This window comes from Mycena indigotica (assembly GCF_014461135.1).
Source record: "Mycena indigotica strain 171206Taipei chromosome Unknown Mind.scaff0016, whole genome shotgun sequence".
NCBI classification, from domain to species: domain Eukaryota; kingdom Fungi; phylum Basidiomycota; class Agaricomycetes; order Agaricales; family Mycenaceae; genus Mycena; species Mycena indigotica.
This window is the reverse complement of record NW_023503015.1, coordinates 751287-770999: the sequence shown is the minus strand read 5'-3', so window position 1 is coordinate 770999 and position 19713 is coordinate 751287. Positions and strand designations below refer to the sequence as shown.

General features: G+C 49.4%; 5 protein-coding genes across 5 annotated transcripts; 2 read left to right on the top strand and 3 right to left on the bottom strand.

The window, feature by feature from the left end:
• Window positions 1-1134: 1134 nt before the first annotated feature.
• On the top strand, window positions 1135-2305 carry MIND_01359100 (uncharacterized protein; the record flags this gene model as incomplete). The annotated part of the gene is made up of 4 exons (XM_037370020.1): window positions 1135-1344; window positions 1399-1973; window positions 2023-2099; window positions 2151-2305. 4 exons carry the CDS (start codon window positions 1135-1137, stop codon window positions 2303-2305), a joined length of 1017 nt encoding a protein of 338 aa, XP_037213576.1.
• A 333-nt stretch (window positions 2306-2638) lies between these two features.
• On the bottom strand, window positions 2639-4158 carry MIND_01359000 (uncharacterized protein; the record flags this gene model as incomplete). The annotated part of the gene is made up of 2 exons (XM_037370019.1): window positions 2639-3628; window positions 3697-4158. 2 exons carry the CDS (start codon window positions 4156-4158, stop codon window positions 2639-2641), a joined length of 1452 nt encoding a protein of 483 aa, XP_037213575.1.
• A 655-nt stretch (window positions 4159-4813) lies between these two features.
• Window positions 4814-5956, bottom strand: MIND_01358900 (uncharacterized protein; the record flags this gene model as incomplete). Its single annotated transcript, XM_037370018.1, has 4 exons — window positions 4814-4947; window positions 4994-5085; window positions 5141-5748; window positions 5801-5956. 4 exons carry the CDS (start codon window positions 5954-5956, stop codon window positions 4814-4816), a joined length of 990 nt encoding a protein of 329 aa, XP_037213574.1.
• A 1238-nt stretch (window positions 5957-7194) lies between these two features.
• On the top strand, window positions 7195-9271 carry MIND_01358800 (uncharacterized protein; the record flags this gene model as incomplete). Its single annotated transcript, XM_037370017.1, has 12 exons — window positions 7195-7254; window positions 7305-7356; window positions 7407-7527; window positions 7575-7638; window positions 7686-7808; window positions 7860-8380; window positions 8433-8443; window positions 8493-8643; window positions 8694-8810; window positions 8860-8894; window positions 8946-8998; window positions 9059-9271. 12 exons carry the CDS (start codon window positions 7195-7197, stop codon window positions 9269-9271), a joined length of 1521 nt encoding a protein of 506 aa, XP_037213573.1.
• A 285-nt stretch (window positions 9272-9556) lies between these two features.
• On the bottom strand, window positions 9557-10770 carry MIND_01358700 (uncharacterized protein; the record flags this gene model as incomplete). The annotated part of the gene is made up of 4 exons (XM_037370016.1): window positions 9557-9753; window positions 9799-9884; window positions 9932-10566; window positions 10624-10770. The coding sequence occupies 4 exons, from the start codon at window positions 10768-10770 to the stop codon at window positions 9557-9559; spliced, it is 1065 nt and encodes a 354-aa protein (XP_037213572.1).
• Between the last annotated feature and the right edge of the window lie 8943 nt (window positions 10771-19713).

Here is a 19713-nt window from a genome sequence, read left to right as displayed (position 1 = left end):
TGGCGCCCACATCGCCAGAGCGGCAGTGCTCTCCATTCCCATCTTCAGCGCCAATCGTCGATCTATCGGGCCTCCGGAGGATCGACCCGATTCGGTACTGACCGGCCGGCCGGCCACTCCGCCGCGAGGCTCCCGGTTCGAGTCCACGCCGCGCGCTGCACTTTCCTCAAGATTATTGCGCCAGCGCGCAAATTCCCGGCGCTTCACCTCAGACTACTGGTAAGCGCCAAAATAGCCTGCATTATTCTCTGCCAGCCTCAATTCAACTTCGAGGTTTAAGGTCTGAGAGGTAGTGGCATTCGTCTGAGCTGTACACAAGGCCGAAACATCCTCAGTCCGAATCAGGCTTCAGCAACGAATTATCTTATCTCTTCCGAGCTCCGAGATGGATGACGTCATTGTCCACCAGGTACTTATAGTTTGCTGTTGGATCCCGGCGTCCACTATTTCCCTCCTACAAATATGTCCGACAACGTTTCTTCCAACTGGAATGTCTTCCTCTACCTTCTTGCCATGTGCGCTGTTCTTTCGCTCACCTCGCGTCGTAATTGACCTTGGCTGGCGCAGCATTCTTCCACCAGTATCTGTATTCTTCAGTGCGTTTGGAAATGTCTTGGGGTAATTGTTGTTCACTCAACCCAAACAGAGCGGGGAATCCTGGCTGGTTCGTCGCTGCAAAGTTTATCACCAAGGAAGCTCACAGTAATCTGCAGACTTCTGGATCAACGTCTGCTTGACGATATTGGGGTGGATACCCGGTGTCTTGCATGCCTGGTGGGTCGTATCGTGACTTAAACTTCCCGCTGCTCACTGAGGCTAAAGGTGGATTATATCGAAGCATGAACACACCCGACACGTGAAGCACCACTAATCGGACTTTTTTCCGTCTCAACCTGTAACCTATGCAATTGTAATACATACTTCACATCCATGCTTCCTTGAGTTCCTCCGAATCCTATCGTATCGCGAAGCTCAACCAAACTTCACTCCTTGTTCACAGAACAAGAACTATGCTTAGTCATGATAGCAACCTTGTCTTTCGACCGCATCCTTGTTCTCTCTTTTTGTTCCTCGTTGCTCTGTCGGCGCGCTCCCTGACCAGGCCAACAATGCTTTCAGGCTATATAAACCCTCATGGCTCATCTTTCCGACATCAACCTCATCTCCCAGCATTCCAAACCGATGACGGAAACCGCTCAAGCTGACCACGTTCCGCGCAAGGCTGGCACCTTCGCCGTGCTGACTTTCGATCCTATTGCCAGCGTAGCCCATATCAACGATCCAGAAGTCACCGCCGCTTGTTCTAAGCTCACTCCCAAAAACTACATCGTCTACGTCGATGAGGTGAGTGCATAATAGTGTGAAACTCGTCCCCCCCACTCATGTGAGCCATTGCAGCCAAACGAATACCACGGGGAAGAAAGCTGCTTTTTTGTCATGAGTGAAGAATATGAAGATCCCGAGAAATGTATAGAGCCCCGCATGATCATCCCAATCGCTCCCCAGTCCGGCGAAATCGGCGATGAGGACCATCCTTCCAACCGCGAACCGCTCAAGACAACAACCCCCTTCCCCTTCGAGGACTGCTTCATGTCGACGTTTTCTCGTGTCGTTGTCCGTCGCTCCGAGTCGGATAAACACACAGTGAATGATTCAAAAGCCCTTTGCCAGCTTGATGAGGCGGAGCATCGCAGGCTAATATCATTTGCAAACGAGGACGACGACGATCGGGAGGAACTCAAAGATTGGCGGGGATGCTTTCCCATCGACGAGCTCGCACGTTTCACCGCTGATTTCGAGACGTGGATGTTTTCGCATGAGCCGGGGACGTGCTCAGGCCGTTTCGACGGGGAGTTTGTTGGCCTGGCCTTCGATATGAGGGTGCCTGTTGCAAGCTTGAATTACGACCTCTCCAGCATCGACAAATTCCATGATCCTATATATTATTGGATGGAAATTTACCAGATTCACAAGTATGCTTACGTCCATATCCTCGTCTCCCATCATTTTGACGATTCACAGAGCTGTGGAGGCCTCCATCGCACGGAAGGAGGCTGCGGAGCGCCATAGCGAGGACGCATTTTGGGAAAAGCAAATGGGTGAGTGTCTTCGGCTACTTTACTCACAGCGGTTCACGCCAGTTTATTCAGCGTTGAAAGAAACCGAAGAATCAACAACTGGATCGAGTTTGAAGAAGAGTTGGCGAGTCACGGTATCACCTCATCGTCGTCGCATTTTACGAACTGCTTCCCGTGGGCTGAACGCCTGTCGGGCCCTTTTACGTCGAATGATGTGTCTTAGCTAGCTCCCTAAGTGAATCGTATACCTTCCGTGCCTTATCGCTCCCTTTGTCGGTCTTTAAACAAGTTGATTCCAAACATAGCTGGGAGAAGAAGGTCAATGTAGCCATTCTCAACCTTAAATGAAAGCCCCGCGAAAGACATGCTGTTTCCGCATGTTAAAGTAGTACATATAGCCACAAACCACGATAGAATACAGACAGACACATGCTACTAATACCAGGACTCGATAGGACTACATAGGAGGATTCAGACTCAAATCTGAGTTAGGAATACAATACCGGGAACACAACCAAGACCACATCCTACAATATGCCCAACAGACAACACAAAACAAGTTACAACGCTTTGGCTTTGGCTTTAACTCTGCCCGCCTGCACGTTGGCGCCAACCGGCGTCGACCCTGTTCCTGACGCAAAACTACGAGGGACTCGCTGTGCATCCCGATCGATGGCGGGGGGAGTCCAGAATTCGTATATTCTTTGCTGTCTGGTCGATGTTGGCGTCGAAGGAACCTGTATGGTCCCCTCAGCCTCTGACCCCGTGACACGAATTCCAAAATTGGGATCTCTGTCTACCTGCAAGTCGTATGCTGCCTGGACTGTCGCAGAAAGATTTTCGGGGGCGATGCGATGTTCCAAGAAGAAAAGGCCATCACTTGAATCGACCTCACGCCCTGCAACACTGGCGCCTTTATGATCAAGTATCGTCGCTCGTTTGTTGGGGCGTTCTTGTGCGGTTCCAGTATTGCCGCCACTGGGGTTTGCGGGCCTTAAAATTCCCTTCGGGGTGGAATCGGCCGATGGAGGAAGAGTAGAGGAAGCATGCTCGAACGGGCGCTTCAAATTCCTCGACCAGTCAGAGGAAGAGCTATGTGCGGCTGAGCTAGTGGCCTCGCTCCGTTCTCTCGACGCGTAATCTCCAATGCTGGAGATGGTATCCGAAAAGGCAGCGTCGTCGATATCAGCTTGACACTGCTCCCAATGCTGCGTCAGTCTTGCGGTTATGTTATCCGAGAATTCGACGGAAAGCTTCTCCATCTTTGCCTGGTGCAGCTTCAACAGCTCCCTCCGCTTGAGCTTGTCTGTTGCAAGTATCGGATCGTAGAGCTGCGCCATCACCGCAACGTCGGCATGAAACGCAATATGGTGGAACTCGAGCAATGAATCGACACGGTCGGGAAGATCGAGCTCTATTGCCTGGCTTATCTTGGACGCAGGGACCTTGTCGAAGTTCTCTGCGAACAAAAGTGTTCGCAAGACGGGGCTGCAGTAGGCGACGGGGCCAATCGGTTTGCGCAATTGTTCGTTAACATGATTGATTGGGTCCTAAAAAAACAATGACAGACGGTCAGCACACAATTAGCGCCAGATGACATCGAGGGTTGTTGACTCACAAGCTCATCCGGGTGTTCCAGGGCCACGCTAACATACAAATCCTTGATTCTCGCTGCCCCAACCTCGACACCTTCATGTAAGACATTCTTCAGCTTGTCGTCCTCTCGCTCTGCATCCTGGCAGGCTTTCTTGATTTCATGAAGCTGCTTTGCGCGAAAGTCGCGCGGTTGCTCGCCGTCAGTTGGCTTGCGGAGTAAAATTCCGCGCACAAACCGGCCCAGCCGGGCGTCATTCTGGAGTTGCATGTCCTGGTATTGTGTCGTTACATCTGGGCCCTTCTCGGTGCGCCAGAGGCGTAGCCGCTCTTGAAGCGCTTCTTCAGCAACAAGTTCAGCAGTCGTCATCGAGGAGGTCGTGAAAGTACAAGGAGAAACAGATGCTGTTGAGGTGTGGGCGCTTGTGGGAAGCAGTCCTTTATTCTCAGGGATTGCCTCCACAATAGTCAGGTGATTGCAGTCCATCGACCGGTCCAATGATTGAGTAAACCGTGCCACCAGACCATGGTCGACTTTTTAACGCGACAGAGCCGGTTGTGCCGTCCAATATGAATACCGTCGTCAATCTGCTCGAGTAGACTAACCAGGCGGCGTAAAAGGAGTCCCTGAAGCGGAGATACGACGCATTATGCCACGAGAGAAAGCTTCAACACCGGTTTCACGCCGCATGGAAGTCCTTTGTGCGATCGAAAGTCGTGTTCTATTAGCAGGCATAGGGAAGCCGGGGAGGAGTTACCTCGGGCACCAGTGGGAATATGGCGGTGATGAGCTTGAGCGAGTATCGATATGTGAGTGTCGAAAGAATCTTAAGGTGGTGGGAGGTAAGTAGAAAAACGACGGCGGCATCAGCGTGTGCACGTGAGAGATCAAACTCGCACACGTGTTATCAACATACTTCAATTTGAACGCGTCCATACGCGTCATATCGTCTAATTTTACATGAACGAGATAAGTATCCGACGATCACTTCTAAAACAGCTCGGAGATGTCGTCATTTCCTAATACTTACGCAGAAAACCTACGCAACGCAAGCTGCCAGTGCCGATGCATGCAGCAGATGATCGAGTCATGTAAATTGTGTAGACAGCGTTCAAGTTGCTTGCAAGGGGGAGAGCTAGGTTCAGGTTGAAACATGGAAGAAACGTCGAATCCTGGACGCAAGTCGGGACCTGAAGGCACTGGCAGATTCGTGCTCAGGGCGAAGGTTCTCATCAGAAATACCCCAGACGCCGCCATTCAGCTTATGGTAAGCATCTGTAATCGAATGTAGCGCAGTTTACCGCGAAAAAACAGTGCTAACCAGCTCGATGACCAAGTGCTAGTCTTCGCGCATCGGCCTCGGCTTCATCGGCTTCCCGACGGGCCTTGTGGGCAATTGACTCCCGTGTGAAGCTGTCATATTTCCGTTACGATAATGCTAGTGGGATTGCGGAATCCTGGAGCCTACCAAGAAATAAGCTCAACTTCTTCGAAAAACGAACGTGGGTCATTTAGTTTGTCAATGGCGGGCAAATCATGGGTGAAAGTGACCGTCAACATGTCGTTGGGGGCCTCTTTGAGCTGATTCGTGGCTCTAATAGATGCGACCAAGTTTCTGTCTGACATGGACCGCATGTCACTATCCAGCTTCGACTCGGAGTTCACATCCAAGGCGCTCAAAGCCGGAGAGCTGGGCACTGGCATGTTGGAGTTGGTGGCGCCGTTTTCCTCCGCAGCGCGTTGCAGACTGTGTTGACGTGTCCGACCGTGTTCAAGAGCCATGCTACAGCGAGCGCGTTCGAACATCCCAAGGCGACAAAGGATTGGTTTGTTGGAGCGGATAGTTTTCGTCCGCACGGTGGCCGATATAAAGGGAGTTAGATAGCAGTCCGACCACGGGAAGTCGCCGCTTGGTGAGAGCGGCGGTGGGGAAGACTCAGAACCTAGGGTGGGGGAAATCGGTATGAATGTTGACAGCTCGATATGATGGTCGGGAATGGGTATTGGTAAGCCCTGGACAACGAAGTCCACGTTCTCCTTGTGGAAAGCGATTGTACGATGACGCAGCACATGCTTCTGAGCACAGAGGTCAGGTGCAGTACTGGATAGAAGCCATTGGAACACTGACTCCGACGTAGACAATGTAGTCCTTGCATTCCATATTTGCAGCCGCCAATTGAGCCAGCGGGTCGTCGAGATGGGCTAAAGATGCAACAGGATCGATTCGGATAGCAGCAAAGGCCCCAGTTGCTGGAACAAATCGAAGGAAGGGCTTTGAAGTCATTGTACGAGCGATGGTTCGGGTGGCATTTCGGAGTGGGGGCAAGCTCTTATATGTCCCTGACCATTCCCGGGCTACAATGGATGCCTGCAAAATAAAACAAACAGCAGATAATGTAGGAGATAACGAGCTTGAACAAAGCATGTTTCATGGTTCCGGACTGAACACAACAGCTTAGATTGTAGCACGTTCACGGAACAATGTGACCTACTTTGTGTCTCGTCACAAAAGTCTTTGTATGCAGGACTGACTGGATTCCTCCTTATTCCGTCTGGTCCAAGTCGAGTGCTGACCATCGCAGATGAACCGATCTGACTGGTTCTCTTCCTGGTGAGGTCATTTCGCCACTACTGTTACTTCGAAACGATGTTCCGGGATCGTCATGACCACGGTTGACAACAGCAAGACACTGGACTGACTAGAGGTCTCGGACTGGATAGTATTCGGTGGCGAACCCAGCGAGTGTCGCAGGATGGCGTAGTTTTGTTCTGCCACTGATTCAGAAGCGGCACAAGCGGAGACCCGATCTTCTTCGAAGAGGGCGTGCAACTTAAACTTTGTCCATTTCGAGTCTGAATGACAACGAGCACGCTGTGGTTGAAAGGTGGAACTCAGGCCAGGAGAACAGCAGGAGAATGACATCTGAGTCTAGTAGAGTCGGCGCGCAATGTAAAGAGGTTTGATCGCCAATGACAAGTTGATGTTGAAGTCTTCGGCGGGGACCGGGGGCGACCTTTGCAGCGTGCTGGTCTTGGCAAGCAGGAAAAGCAGTTTGAGGAAGGGTCGGCGGCTCATGGTTACCTGCAGGCGTAAACCTGGGACCGTGACCTCGCCTTGGGAACAGGGCGCATCTAAAATCATGGCGCTGAGATCAGAGCAAACAATAGATCATGGGGAAGGATAGATTGAGGAAAGTCAAGTCAGTAGGATGCAGTCGTATCAAAGTTGGATTTTGGTCGAGGAGGTCCAACGGAAGGCTGAAGCGCCGACGCCCAATGTCAGTGCTTTCTGATCGTGATGCGGTCCGGCAAGAACATTTATACCCATCGTCATAACGGCACGCGACTCTCTTTCTTCCCTCCCACTAGCTCCCGCTTCATTCCTGCTTTCAACTCCAGCGAAGTCTGGCCTTGTCAGCGGAGGAACATTTATACGTGCAACGAATCCACTGACGCCACGCAATCCTTTGACTTTATTTTCGGCACTTTCCCCCGTTTTCCCCCTTGGCCTGAGACCTCACTATGGTGGCCCAAAACCCCCTTTTCAGCGGTGGCCATGTCATGCGCAAGTTCAGCGCGACGGTGCGTTGCCATTAGCATGCTCTACATTCATGACTGAAATGACGTTCCAGGTCATCAACGACGTTTGGCCTGAGACGCTATTTTTCACTGCCGTAGCTGTCGGTGCGTTATACTCTGATCAGAGTGTCCAAGGATGTTGATGGATTCTTTAGCGGTCGCCGTCGTCACCGAAACAAAAACTCACAACCTCGCAATCAGCAACAGCTTGCTGACCGTCCTTGGTACCGTTCTCGGTCTCGTCATCAGTTTCAGAACGTCTTCGGCCTATGAAAGGTGCGTCTGCTTACCTTCGAGGATTCATTGGTTCCAACTGGGAACAGGTATCAGGAAGGTCGCAAAATGTGGACCAATATTCAAATAGCGTCCCGAAATGTCGCTCAAATTGTCAGTACAGCTATCAGTCAATATTCAACAAAGTTTAACCGGTCCAGATCTGGGTACACATTCCTTTTGAGCGAACCGACAAGGAGAAGAACACGATGACGACCGTGCAAAGCGTGATCGAGAAAAAATCAATGATCAACTTGGTCCAAGCTTTCTCTGTCTCGGTCAAGGTGCTTTATCTAATCTCATTTATATTTTTCTACTCCTAACTCCTCCTTCAGCACTTCCTTCGTGGCGAAACTGGTGTTTACTACGAAGATCTCTACCCATTGATCTGTTTCCTCCCTCGCTATGCCAATTCCGTCGGACCCAAGACAGAAGCTGACATGCTCCCCTTATGGGCAGCTTCAGAAGAAGCAGAATATCCCCTTCACAAAGCCCAGCCGCCACCGCCCTCTCGCGGTGCTACCGCTCCGCCATCACTTAATGAGGACTTCAAATCAGAAACCAGCAGCAACTGGGTGCGGACACTGGTTGGTCGCGGCAAGCCCAGTCGATCAAATTCGGTGGATCCCGAGAAGGCGCTTGCGGACATTCAGAGCCACCGCCCATTGAAGCCCGCCAAGAACCCGCCTGAGGCATCGTTCTTCGACTACTTCCCATTCCTCCGCATCTTCGCCGTCCTCACCAAGTGCTGCAGACGGAAGAACAAGCGTCGTCTCCGAGACTCGTTGGGCAGGAAAATCAAACCCAGCTTTACTGAGAGCAATGTCCCCCTTGAAGTGACAATTTATCTTAACAAGTTAGTCTTCTCCCTGCATAGGTAACTTGGCGTTGACATCTTTTATTTACAGCTACCTGGCTTGTGTGTATTCGAAACAATATTAGGTAAACGGTATTAACTTGTTTTCTAGATTGCTTGAAGAATGGCTGGCTTCAACCAGCTCTTGCTACTGGTCTCATGAACAACATTGCCACGCTTCAGGACACGCTTTCGAATCTGGACCGTATCGGCAATACGCCGTTGCCATTTGCTTACCAGGCTCATTTGCGCATGTCGTTGTGGTGCGTATTGGCGGGTTGAATGCGACTAGAACGACGACTCATTCTCGTAGGCTTTACCTGCTCTTCCTTCCCTTCCAAGTTGTGAGCGCTCTGCACTGGCTGACGATCCCCGGAACGGCGTTTGCGTCCTTCCTTCTCCTTGGATTCTTGGAAATCGGTCAAGAAATGTTTGTGTCTAGTTGATTGTCCACGTGTGTGTTTACTGACTTGCCGTAGCGAAAACCCCTTCAACTATGACCTCAACGATCTCGGTATGCCTTGTTTTTGTCCTGTACACTTTCGCCTCTGATTCCGCCCCACAGATCTCGACAGCTTCTGCCTCGCAATCCAACGCGAACTCCATGAGATCACGGCTGTCAGTTGCACTGCATTCTCCTGCTTTCACCTTCCAGCTGACCTATCCCCTTTCTTGTAGCACACCACCCCAGATCCCAGCACGTTCGTCTTCACGTCATGGAACCAGCCATTCGCGCCTGCCGACCGTCGCAGTGCCGAAGAAATCGTTACCATGGCGGCCGGCGGGTACACCCACCCAGACCATGGTGATGCCGAGCCCGGTATGGCCACGATTCGCCGAACGCTCCTCAAGAGCTGGCGCGATGTCGACCACATCACGCGTCAAATGTAAAAGTTTGTTCGCAAGTAACTGCTTCATTGTCCTCGGGGCCGTCTTTGTACATAGCACGATAATCTGGCCCTCGACACGGATCCCCCCCCCACACACACGTAGAGTATGCTGCATATATAAATTATCTAGGCATGGTCCTTGCCGACTTTTCTTTTGTTACCAGTGCTCAGAGCGTGATTTTGAAGGTAGTAAGACTTGGAATATGAGTGTTGTGTCGCGTCAACTAACTATATTCCACTTTTCCACATTGAGAGCAACAGCACAGCGAGGGGTATATATGAGAGTCTACGGATTGTGCGACGAAGACATACACAGAATGCGACGAATAAGGGTTTTAGCTAAACGTGCACCGCGAACAAGCACTTGCGACATTCGATGCCCAACAGAAATGTGTGGTTGCTCTGGGAAAGAAGGCTTGGTCTCACAAGTCATGGAAGGTGCATCTGAGTCTTGCGAAGCTTGGTGGTTCTGCAAGAGCTCCGCTAGAGAAATGTCAAATGAGGCAAGACCGAAATATCAGGACCTACCCGTTTTATCGTCATAGCGGTCTGCATTGCGTTGGGCTACTGAAATTTTGGTGGCATCCTTGCGCGCTTGGGATGCTTTGATGATCCTTTATTGATTTTGAGCGCGCATTTTCAAATTCAGTGGAATACACACTCAGCAATGCTGTCGACTTCGTCAAAATATTGTTGTGGGTTATTCAACTTTTTAACCCGGTGGAGGTCGTACGAGAAGGTGACCGTTATGAGATCCTCTGGTACTTCGGCGGACAGTAGTTCACGGAAGAAAGCCGCAGTTTCGTCCTCGTTAAGTGGTTCCACGTCAGCCTCAGGTTCGTCGAGAGTTTCTTCAGCACCGTCTTCGCCGACACCGACACTCATTTCATCCTCAGAGCTATCTTGCAAGCTTGAAGCATCCGAATTTGTTGCTTCTTGCTCGTCTTTGAGGGCCCCCTGTCGGTCGTCGTCCTCCCCTGCGAAATGGCGGTATCGGGTTCTCTCATCTTGGCCAAGCTCACAGACAACCGACTCTTCCCTCGGAACATTCCTACAACGGACTTCGGTATGCGTAAAGATCGTCATAAAGCAGTTCGGCCATGGGAATGGATTTGGGGTTGTGACCAATGGTTCACGGTGCGACGGGTGCTCATCGACACTGAAGGTTTGGGGGGCAATAGGCATTGACATCCCCGCTTCAATGAACCTTTCAGGAATATCTTGGGGGATGCCTTGCATGATAAATGCAGGCCGCGCCTCTCGAAACTCAGCGTGCGCATTAGGCAAACCACCGGGCTGGATGGACACTTGAGTTTAAATTAACGACGAGTAAAGCGAGATGCATCCACTCACACGCAGGGCGTAGACAACATAGTCCCGATTGACGAGCCTGGCAGCCGCAGCTGTGGCCTCGAGGTCATCCAGATAGGCAACAGAAGCCACGGCATCGATTTTGAGGACCGCGAAGCTGCCAATGCTAGGGACAAACGCGGGGGTCATATGGGTGTGCAATGGAAAGGGAGAAGACGACAACTTGGTTTTCTCATCGTATAGTAAGAGACCCACAGATCAATGTTCAACAACCAAAAGAACAAGAACTTCCTGAAAGAACAACTACCTTACAGTTTGAGGAACCGGCCCGGGGTCACAGAGTCACATTGATTACTCATCCTGCTTGACCGGTCTATTTCTTGTTTCGAATATTCACTTCTGTACAGACTGTAATTATTGTTCGTTTCATTTAATGGGGGTCACTATGTATGTAGGTACCTGATAGTGATACCTTGCAACGAAAGAATCTATCCCAATATCAGGATTCTAGCTCGGATTCTACTAAAGATATTAATACGTTGTGGCATTAAGGGATAGATTTTTTGTCATTGTTGATGAAGAGACAAGACACAAGGGGGTATAGATAGCAGTAAGGATACAGAGAGGTTCGAGAGATCTGAATAGTAGAACAGAGAGTTCGAGATAATAATGCAGATTATAGTTGAATATTTTGCCTCTAGTACTACTGTACTAGTAGAACTTGAAGACATCAGTGAATCCATGTAATAGAACAACAGGGGAGGACATACTCGTAGGCGTTGGCTAGTAAAGTTAATTCTTACAAACCCCATCCGCTTGCTGCCACTGCTTTTTCCAGAGGTCACCGACTTCAAGTCGTCGGAATCAAGTTTGCTAGTCACGGTTGCGGTCCGAGTCAATTTATTCACGCGTACGGTCTCTATGGCCTGCGCAATCTCCGGACCGAGCGCGAGTCTTGTAGATATAGAAGAGCGAGCGGTATACTTGGACGGAGCGCGCATTGGAGGGCCCGTAAAGCGAGGGCTTGTCGTGGACATGGAGTCTGCCAGCGCCCAGTTCTATCGCACAGTTCCGTTAATCGGAATCCGAGTCAGCTTGGGAATGATTTGAAGCTCTTACCGCGAGATATTTTTCGACTTCCTCTTTGAAGGCGGCGTCCGTTGTGACGCGGTTAAACCACTTCCCAGCGATGTCGCGACTCAAACGTTCCAACTTGTCGATATTTTCTTTGTCGAAATGAACTCCAGTTGGTATCAGTTCAGATTGCCAGTATGGAAGTTTTTGCACGTCTTGAACGAGAGGTTGGAAAGGCACGGCGAGGACCCATTGGTCATACTTGTGGGTCCACTCAGGAACAGAGTGAATATGTTCCTGTCCCTCCACCTGCTTTGGAAATACAGGGATAAGGAATTCGCGGAGTATAGCAGGTGGTGGGGCACCACTGAAGCTACACATGAGACAAACTTCATTTCTGAGTGTGTTCATCACTATGCATGGTCGGCCGGGTTTTCCTAAAGGAAGGTGGGCGGCCGCGCCGGTAAGAATGGTTGATTTGACGCTTCCCATAAAAAAGACCAAACAACGGCGCCCGGATCGAGGTATATTCGGCAGTTCTGACTGCGCCGTTGCGGACCGTCCATTGGCCCTTTCCCTCCGGATAATGGGCACGAGTTGGGCCAGGGTTGTTGCAGTCTTGACAGGAATTTGACTGTGAGGGAGAGGCCGCCATATCAGGTTGTAGATACCATGCATAGAACCAGTGCGGTTCTTTATAACCAGAAAAACAAACAAAAGAGCTGGTTGCTGTATTGTGTGTTTGTGCATAGATACCTTGTTTTTTTGCTAGAACACGTTACACCGTATTCTCGGGATGTCAAGACAATTTAAAACTCAATAGCATGCAGTAGTCGTTGGGTCAAAGATGTTGAGAGGTTTGCATCGTCACCGAGAAGAGCCCCAGAGGAGAAACCACAAGTAGAAGACACCTATAGTTGTTGTTTCACGGTCGTTGTCCATATCATGTCACATTTGTCACAGTCTGGTTACGCCCGTTATTTCTTGTTCACTATTGTTCTCTTGTTCTTGTTGTTCTCCCGTTGCTTTGTGGACGTCCATGATCCAGACGTCTTAGTGTCATCTCGCCTATCCTTGTTGATTCCTCATTCCCTATCTCATGGACGACTCAAAGTCGCACAACTTCATTCCCGGTTGGAGGCACTTTCGTCGTGCTTACTATCGACCCTGTTGCTTCGGTGGATTATTTGGAGGACCCAGAGGCCACTGCCGCTAGTGCAAAAACTTGTCAGCAAGGACTATGTAGTCTATGCTCCTGCGGTAAGCTCTTCACCGTCCTTTGGTTCCCTTTAACCTTTCTGCAGATCAAGTCGTTCTTCAATCCTGGGGCCGCGTTTCGCAGAGAATTCATGTTTTTCGTTCAGCAAGGCTTGCCGCAAGACTTTCCTGCCCAACTTATCGACGCCAGCCTGTCGGTTCCAATTGCACCCCAAACCTGCAGTGTTGACGCTCATCCCTCCAAACGCGAACCAGTGAAGACGGCGACAAATCCCTTTCCCTTCCCGAACTGCTATTTGTCGGCATTCGTGACTGCCAATGTGCGTACGGCCAACGTCTCGGTCGCTGATCCCATTGTATACGAACTCAACGACGAAGACCAATTGCGAGTTGAACGGATAACAAGGGAGGATTTTGAACTTCGCCTTGATCGTCTTGAAGCACAAAAAGAGAAAGAGGAAGCGGCAACTGGCGGAGGAGACAAGCACGAAAATGCGTCAGAGCATTATACCGAGAAAGATGTAGAAAGCAAAATGGAGAATCAAGTCGAGGATGAAGGGCCTACTGATCCAGTCGAGGCCGAGACTGCTTCAATTTTTCGCGGTTTGCTGTCGAGCCAACCTTCAGACCAGCTTCCCGCTGTCAAATTCACTTACGACCTCTCCCGCGTTCAGGAGATCAACCACCCTCGCGAATTCTGGCAGGAGGTAGAAAGAATTGCTCAGTAAGTCATAGTGTCAGTCACCAAATATTTCTCTGACATGAATCCGAGAATCGTTGAAGCCTCCAAAGCGCGGAGAGAAGCGGACAAGGCCGCTATAGCTGCGAGGGATGCAGCACGTTATGATGGTCGAATGGGTATGTCAACTTCGTTATCTCCTCATCTTGTTGAACTCACTCGTTCAAGCTGAGCTATTGGAAGGCCACCAAGCCTCGAAAGCGGCGGGCCTCCGCATACCACGAGCCGTAAGTCGCGGTGTTGCCCGTGCCAAATCGCTGTTGCGCCGTTTACTGTGCATGTCTCCCGACTTGCATGCTGGATAACCCTCGCGAGCCAAATATATCCACCACCATTGCTGTGCCCTTGCTTTCGATATATTTTCGACGAGAATCTTTACATATTTGTGGTTTTCGCGATCCCTGCATCTGCAATTTGGGTGGTGGTGTCACGTGTCACCCGTTCACAGGCTTGTCAAGTATTTTTGTTGTTCTCTTCATGTTGTTCGAGTCTAGTTCTCCCGTTGCTCTGTGGGCGTCCGTGGTCCAGACATTGTATTGTCACTTCACCCATCCCTATTGACTCCGTATTCCCCATCTTCCTTATGGACGACTCGGATTCAGCGTCAGGCAATTTCATTCCAATCGGGAGCACTTTCGTTGTGCTTACTATCGACCCTGTTGCTTCGGTGGATTATTTAGAGGACCCACAGGCTACTGCTGCTTGTTTAAAACTTGTCAGCAATGACTATGTGGTGTGGGCTACCGCGGCAAATCCCTCACTATTTCTGTATTCTGTTTCAACGTCTTGCAGCTTAAATCAATGTTCAATCCTGGGGCCGCGTTTCGTGAAGAATTCGTGTTTTTTGTTCAGCAAGGCACACCACAGGACTTCCCCGCCCAGCTCATTGAGGCCAGCATGTTAATTCCGATTGCACCTTAGACCTGCAGTGTTGACGCCCATCCATCCCTCGCGACGAATACCTTCCCTTTCTTGGACTGTTATTTGTCGGCATTTGTGACGGTTGCGCACGGCGAACGTTGTGGTCACTGATCCCATCATGGGGGTCGCAAGCTCCCCCCATTTCTGATACAGGGCACCTTTTCCTGTTGGTGTTGTAACGTGCGCGAAATGCCCCGTGGAGATATTAGTCATGGATTGGCCAGCCACGCGCGCAGCGCGCCAGCGCTGGTGATTGGGATCTGACAAGCTCCCCCCCTCTCAGGCGGACTTGTTCGCATAAATTCATCATATTATACGAACTCGACGTCGAAGATGATCAAACGGATAACCAACGAGGATTTTGAGCTTCACCTTAATCGTCTCGAAGAACAGCAAAGAGAGAAAGAAGGAGCGGTAACTGACGGAGGAGACAAGCACGAAAATGTGTCAGAGCATACGCATTATACCAAGAAAGATGCTGAAAGCGAAACGGGGAATGAAGTCGAGGATGATGAGCCTGCTGACGTCGAAGCCGGGACTGCCTCAATTTTCCGTGGCTTACTGTTGAGCCAACCTTCAGACGGGCTCTCCGCCGTCAAGTTCAGCTATGACCTCTCTCGCGTTAAAGAGATCAGCAATCCACACGATTTCTGGCACGAAGTGGAGAAGATAGCAGAGTAAGTTGTTGCTTAGTCCCCACATCATTTCCTCATCCAAATGCCTACTAGAATCGTCCAAGCATCCAAAGTGCGAAGAGAAGTGCAGAAGACTACCACAGCTGAAAAAGATGCAGTGCGCTACGATGATCTGACAGGTAGGCTTTTCGATTTGCCTTGACCACAAACCTTACCTTCTCACAGCCGATTTACTACATGCCCATAAAGTGCAGCGGACTCGGTCAATTGGAATAAAACGACTTGTGCAGCGTCGTATTAGCGGTGTAAAGCGGCTAATTTGCCGTCTTTTTTGCATCTCTCCAGACATATAGCCTGGCGCTCCCCATTGGCATCTAGTGGCACATGGATACGATGCAGTTATCGATCTAAAAAATATCATTTGCTGTGTTTCTACGCCCTGGCTATCGGTCCACAAGTACTGTAGTTTCTCATCACGTGCAATAAATCTCTTGTTCTCTACCTTTTATTGTCCACTCACCCACAGAAAAGATGATTAGCAACGAGCCCTTATTCTCCACATTCGCCACATCCACAACGACTCCACCACTTGTCTCGGAATGAAAATACTATCATCGCAAGCTAGGGTGCTGTAAGTAATTCCCAATCCTATATATTTACGTGAATAATTATTGGCAGTCTCCAGACCCTGTTTATTAACATGTTAATTAACATTGCCATCAAATTTCCTTTTTTGGAAGACACCTATACCTGAAATATTTTTTTGGCAGTACAGCTTTAAGTTTTATAGGCTGAGAGTGTTCTAAGCCCTCAAAGTGTGGATATAATGCTTGCTGAATTCTCTAGTGATAGTATTATACCCATAATATTGCCCAATGTTGCCAACTTTACCACTGTCACACTCAAATCACACGATCAAGTGTGGTTTATTAACACTAAACTCTTGTCCAGCCAATTATTTACATGGTTTATTTACACCTACCAATTCCACTTATCCTTTCATATTAGAATGAACGGCCTGCTGGGCTGCACATTCTAATATGAAGGGATGACCCCAAATGCCCTATGCTGCAATAAATACCCCAATAATTCTGCAACATCTCTAAGTTCTCAAGTCCCTCAGCGCTAAGTCCCTTCTACGCTGCTACTGCTGCAATAACCCATTGCTATTTAAGTTAGTTCCCTAAATTAGCAAGTATGACATAAGTAGTGATGATTAGTCACATATAAGCCAAAACTTCAAAGTATACTAAATGAGAAGGTTAGATTGTATTGCCTTGGAAACAATGTCACATAGTATGACAAGTGTGACAAACTCCAAAAAAGGAAATATTATCAGTTGATAAGTGTGTGACATTTATTTACTTGTACTCTCTGTGTTATACCATACATATTGCTGATCAAAGACTGGTTTCAGCTTTATATATGCTGTTATATAATGTTATACAATGTCACAGGTGTGACACATCTCCTAAAAAGGAAAATTTTTGCAGTTGAACAGCAGAATCATCAGAGAATGTCACATGTTGTCACAAAATCAAAGTTGTGTATTTTAACTGTATAAACAACTTTCATTAAGTAACCTGCAGTGGCAGCTATAGCACTGACCCATTACTAGCTCATGTGTAACTGATGGGCCTGTATCTCCATAGCTACTTGAGCTGAAAGCATGAATCAAGTACCAGCAGGAAGGGTCTCAAAAGCACTATTGATTGATGAGGTATTTTGATCACTATCAGATGATGTTATTACTATATTGACTATTCAGTTATCAAAAAGAGAATATTTAGTACTTTAAGAATGTAAGGTGGCCCACTAGTAAGTTTAACTACTCTGACATAAGCCTCTGGTGTGTATCCTCCTAAGTATCAGTGAATATGGCACTAAAAATACAATACATTTACTCATCAGTGGTATTTGATTGCCATCACCTCTGAAAGAGGAGCACATATCTCCAGCTAGCCTTGGTGGATCAAGCTGGGAAAGAAGTCATTTGGAAGGTCTACTATCCTACTATCCTTGAGCTTCTTCAGCTATGTTTCTTATCACCATTATGTTGATTTATTCACTGCTAAGCATGCCTGAATACTAAGTTGAGCAGCATTTTGCTGATATCCGGGGACTACATGCATGGAATCTCATGATCTAAGTTGATATGGTACCATATAATAGTCCCCCACACTCCTACCCATTTTTAAGTACACAGCAAGTTTGAGGGTCATTTAATTCCCAGGGACCTTAGGTGCTATATAACCCAGGATAGAGATATGCTAAAAGGGTAGAGGCACCATTTCCTGGGGGGTGCATAATACCCCTACCAATTGATGTACTCAAATCAACGAAATTCACAAAGGTTATCATATAGATAGATAACACTGATAATGGTATTGTGAGAGATCCAGAATAGCTATTGGGTTGATTCAAGTGCTGGACAGGTTCATTTGAAGGTCCATACAATTCTACATTCATGTCTTAGATCATAATTGAAATTAATTTCTGACCAGTTGTAATAGCGAAGATACTCTTTTTTGCTCTATGGGTACCGACCCTCTCTTTAGCTACCTTCTGTAACACATGCCAGAACCACAATAGATTAGAGTATGGGGTCCTATCAGACATCCAAATCTCCTCATACATGCATCTCAATGTCCAGTACTAAGTCTATAGACCCGACCATTCATGTAAACCAGTTCTGCACTAAACTCATCTTGCCATATTCATTCCAATTCATCCTCTGAGAATATATAAAGATCAATCAGAGTATATGGGTAGATGTATACACCTCATTTGCCCAGTTTTACATATTTGATCTATAATTGAATAGCAGATTATAGCTGCATTGCCAATATGATGTGCAGTACTATTCATTATAATAATGGGGAATTGTAAGGGGAGCATGTGATGTGACAGCTGTGACTGATCACGTGACTGGTCCATGCGCAGATAGCCCTGTACTTAAGTAGTTGGCTGTGGGGCTATTCCCCCAGCTTTGGTATCAACTAGGCACCTAGACCCTCATCCCCTGACAGCATACCAAAGCCTCTATATCGACTCTGGCACTCTTCTAGCCCCAGTTGATCCTCTCTATCTCCTATATTCGTCCTCACCCTACTGTGCTTGCCTGCTCTTCCCCAATGACGACTCCTGGCGTCCCTGTCGACCTGTATTCGTACTGCCTGCTCCTACAGAGCGAAATTACTCGCCTCACCGACCATCTAGACCGCCTTGAGTATGGTATGCCTGCTCCACCCCCTGCTCCCCCTTCCCCTGGTCCTACATTCCATGGTGTCTGGGACGGCACTCGCTGGGTTCTTCCAACAGTCCCAGCCCCTACCCCTGCTGTCATTGCTGCTGCCCACACTTCTATACCACTCGCCGAAACCTTCCCTCCTACTGCGCCTGACACTGTCACGCGCTTCTCTTGTACGCTTGTGGTGCCTGACTCGGCTGTCGGGCATATCGTGGGTCGTGGCGGCAAGGGTCTCCACCAAGCTCACGACACTTCCGGTGCTCAGTTGCGGGCATACTCTGATCGCGGCTGCGCCTGGCGAGCGCCGGGTCTCTATCCGGGGAACCGACCAGCAAATCAGTGAAGCGCTTATTGCGCTTGGGAAACGGTTCATGCGCAAGTGTGTCTGTGCGAAGAAGCAACGTCAGCCACCGTCTGCTGAGGGACTTGTTTCCCCTCCTCCTGCCGCGCCTGTGCCTGTACCACGTGCCACGAAGATGGATGTCGACCGTGCCCCTCCGCACCGCTCGTCCACCGTGATCCACGCCCAGTCTCAGGTGCCCCGCGCGCCACTACTGCGGTTCGACCTGCCACTCATTCGAGGGCCTCGGCCGCTGGTGGGCCAGCTGGGCATTCACGACTGTCTTCCCCCCTCTTCCCGTCTTCCCTACCCCGCCAACCTGCTGCCGCCACTACCCAACCTATGCAGGCCGCGGCACCATCTCTTCCTACCCCCCAGCCTTACCCTACTCCCTTCGCACCCTCGGTGGTTATGGCCACTCTGTCGGCGCTGACCAGCGCGTCACCTACCCCGATCGGCTCTCCTATGCAGATCGACGTAGCTCACGCCCGGCCGCGTAACCGGCAGACCGCCCGACGAGGGGGCGTGCCTGCGCAGTCATCGTGCGTCATAGACGACAACCTCTATTTCCCTGGCGATCCCGAATATGAGTTCGCAGAACCCTACACTCCGCCTATCTGTCGAGGCGACGGATCTTGAGGAGGGGTTGGTGTAAGGGGAGCATGTGATGTGACAGCTGTGACTGATCACGTGACTGGTCCGTGCGCAGATAGCCCTGTACTTAAGTAGTTGGCTGTGGGGCTATTCCCCCGGCTTTGGTATCAACTAGGCACCTGGACCCTCATCCCCTGACAGGAATCACAAGATGTTCTATGCATATAATGCGATGTGAGGAATATATTCCTATAGGGGAACCCCTCTGTATGCATCCTACCCTTATTCCATTGAGGATCCCTCATGTATATGTGAGTTATTAGAAGATTGGTATAATAGGATATATGTCATATATGGAGGT